At 55.6% G+C, this 3403-nt stretch overlaps 1 protein-coding gene across 1 annotated transcript; it reads left to right on the top strand.

The window, feature by feature from the left end:
* Window positions 1-24: 24 nt before the first annotated feature.
* LOC112459703 lies at window positions 25-3186 on the top strand. The gene has a single exon (XM_025023964.1). The coding sequence runs from the start codon at window positions 25-27 to the stop codon at window positions 3184-3186; it is 3162 nt and encodes a 1053-aa protein (XP_024879732.1).
* Window positions 3187-3403: the final 217 nt, after the last annotated feature.

Below are 3403 nucleotides of genomic sequence, written 5' to 3'. Positions count from 1 at the left end.
CGACCGGACGACCTTTGGAACAACATGTTGGTTCACATCGTCGCGCAGAAGCTCGACCCGGTCACCCGCAAAGCGTGGAACTTAAAGGAAGGAGACAAGGATGATCCGCCTTCCTACGATGATCTCCGCCGTTTCTTGGACTCGCGCACTCGCGCTCTAGAGAACTTTTCCCCCTCGCCGTCGGCTAAGGCTGCTCCGAAAGCCGCCACCGCCTCGCGCATCCATAGCGCAACCGCCTCCGCGAACTCACAAGCAAAGTGTCCTTTATGTCCCGCGCCACATTTCATTAACAGTTGTCCCACATTCAGCGGGAAGAATCCGAGTCAACGTCGCGACATCGTCAAGCAGCACAAACGTTGTTTCAACTGCCTCAGCGCGAAGCACTCTGTCCAAGCTTGTCCGAGCAAATACTCTTGTCGCGTGTGCCAACAGAAACATCATTCGATGCTGCACGTCAACACGGATTCTTCCTCGAAATTAGCTGAAGCTGACGCGCCCGACAGCTCGTCAACTGTAACGCCGGACCCGAAATGCGATGTCAATGCTTTGTCCGCTTCCCATACCACGCGTCACAAACCGTCGGTTTTGTTAGCGACAGCGTGGGTGACGGTGAGCGTAGAATCCGGTCGTTCCGCCGTTGTCCGAGCCCTGCTCGATCAAGGCTCCGAGATGACCTTCATCTCGGAGAACCTTGCGCAAACTCTACGAGCGAGGCGCGTTCGTCAACCGATCTCCGTCTCCGCCGTTGGCGGCGTCCACGCCGGGACTTTTACGCACATAACGCGTGTTTCCGTTTCCCCACGCCAATCTCTCGTTCCGTCGTTATCAACCACCGCGCTCATATTAAAATCTTTGACCTCTTACACTCCCAAACAAAGCATGGATCTTTCTTCCCTATCTCACTTGTCCGATCTACAGTGGGCAGACGAGGATCCCACCAGTCTCTGCCCCATCAACATTATAATCGGAGCAGATCTTTACAGCGACATAATTCTTGACGGTGTTCGAAAGGGAAATCCCGGGCTGCCCCTCGCTCAGAACTCCATCTTAGGCTGGATCATTTCGGGACCGATCGATGCGTCCTCGCGGGACGACCGCTCTAACCCCTCGTCGGTCAATCGCGCCCTCCCGAGTATTTCCGCTCATCATTTGTTTAATTCCCCGACATTGGAGGCGGAACTCCGCCGGTTCTGGAAGGTCGAAGAGCTTCCGCAAAACCCGACTCCCGCGCCCGAAGACGTTCTCTGCGAAGAGCATTTTTGCGCCACTCATTACCGCGACCCCGACGGTCGATACGTTGTTTGTCTCCCCTTTAAGAAAGGCCCTCCGATCTCCATCGGCGAATCCAGGCCCCGCGCCGAACAAATGCTAAAGGTCTTGACGCGCCGGTTCCGGGATAAACCCGCGTTCGAAAAAGAATATCGCGAGTTCTTGGAAGAGTACGAACGATTAGGACACATGCGACTCGCGGCCACTCCTTCGGATCAAACCGAGCAACACGTGTACATTCCGCATCACGGCGTCATCCGCGAAGGCAGCTCTACCACCCATCTCCGGGTGGTGTTCAACGCTTCGTCAGTCACCTCCAACGGAACTTCCTTGAACGACCACTTACATGTCGGTCCGAAACTGCAACGCGAGATCACGGCTATCATTATGCGATGGCGCCAGTACCGCTACGTCTATTCGGCTGATATCGCGAAAATGTATCGCCAAATTCGTATCGATTCTCGCGACGTGAATTATCAGCGCATCGTTTGGATTCGGTCATGCCTCGAGCCGTTAGTTTCCTTCATATTGCTCACAGTAACGTACGGAATGATATGTGCGCCCTATCTAGCCCTACGCGTTTTGGAGCAACTTTGCCTCGACGAAGGTCAAAACTTTCTTCTCGCGACCCTTATTTTTCGCGACAACATTTATGTCGACGACGTGTTGTTCGGTGCTGACGATACCTCTCGCATACGGCAAGCGCGTGATCAGCTCGTGTCATTGTTGCGACGCGGCGGCTTCGAATTAAGGAAATGGGCTAGCAACAGCCCCTCCCTTCTATCGGATCTCGACGCCGCCGATCACGGCCTCGCCTGTCACAAACAACTCGCGCAAGACAAACAGGTCAAAATCCTCGGCATAGGGTGGAATCCGGCCACCGACATGTTCGAATTTCGGGTATCACTGTCGGATGTCACCCCGAATAGCAAACGAGCCATTTTATCCGCAATCGCCAAGCTTTACGATCCCCTCGGCTGGGTCACTCCAGTAACAATAACGGCAAAAATATTTATGCAACATCTCTGGCGCGCGCGAATCGCATGGGACGACGCTATCCCGGAAACCCTCCTCCCAAAATGGCGGGAGCTGTACTCTCGATTATCTCACCTCAGTTCACTCCAAATTCCTCGCTGGACCGGGCTTCGCGCGGACAACCTTCGCGCTGATATTCACGGGTTCGCGGACGCATCGAACGTCGCGTACGCCGCGGTCGTTTATCTCAAGGTTGTCTCCGCGTCCGGTGAAATAACGGTCACTCTGCTCGCTGGAAAGTCAAAAGTCGCGCCTCTCCAGCCACTGAGCGTTCCCCGGCTCGAGCTTTCCGCCGCATTGCTCCTCGCGCGGCTCATACACTTCATTCGCGAGTCCCTCGATTTCGCTCGCCTACCGTATCATTGTTGGACAGACGCGAAGATCGTACTCGCCTGGTTTAAACAGCATCCTTCGCGCTGGAAAACGTTCATAGCGAACCGAGTCGCGGAAATTCAATCCCTGCTGCCGCGCGCGGAATGGCGCCACGTGCCCACGGAGGACAATTCGGCCGATTGCGGCTCGCGCGGAATATTCGGTGATGAGATACTGGGTCACGACCTATGGTGGCGCGGGCCTCCATGGCTGACCTCCGACGCTGACGGATGGCCGTGCGGTGAAGCGACTTTGCCTCCGGACGCTCCCCTCGAGGAAAAGGTTACGGCCCTGCAAAGCGTCGATCCGCTACCGGACTTTGATCTCGCCTCTCGCTATTCCTCGTGGCCGAAGCTGATTCGCGTTACCGCTTACATCCTGAAATTCATTCACCTGTGTCGAGCGCCTTGCTCTCGCGCCACGCCGCTCGCCCCTCCGCCGCCTAATAATCCCGCGCCGCGAAGCACCGCTCTGTCTACCTCCGATTGCAACGCCGCAAAAACCTTTTGATTTAAACGCATACAAAACGAGTTGTTCGCTCCGGAAATTCACGTCCTATCGAAAAACCAAGCTGTCGCCTCCAGCAGCTCGCTCTTAGCGCTTCGACCATTTTTGGACAAAGACCGGATTCTACGCGTCGGGGGGCGCCTGACTAAATCTCCCTTTCCGTTCTCGTTTCGTCACCCGATACTCCTCGCTTCCCACCCCTTAGTCACGCTCATTGTGC

The sequence above is a fragment of the Temnothorax curvispinosus genome, unplaced genomic scaffold, assembly GCF_003070985.1.
Source record: "Temnothorax curvispinosus isolate PA1 unplaced genomic scaffold, ASM307098v1 QBEX01010055.1, whole genome shotgun sequence".
Classification (NCBI taxonomy): Eukaryota; Metazoa; Arthropoda; class Insecta; order Hymenoptera; family Formicidae; genus Temnothorax; species Temnothorax curvispinosus.
Note: the sequence above shows the minus strand (reverse complement) of the source record. Positions and strands in the feature narration are given on the sequence as shown.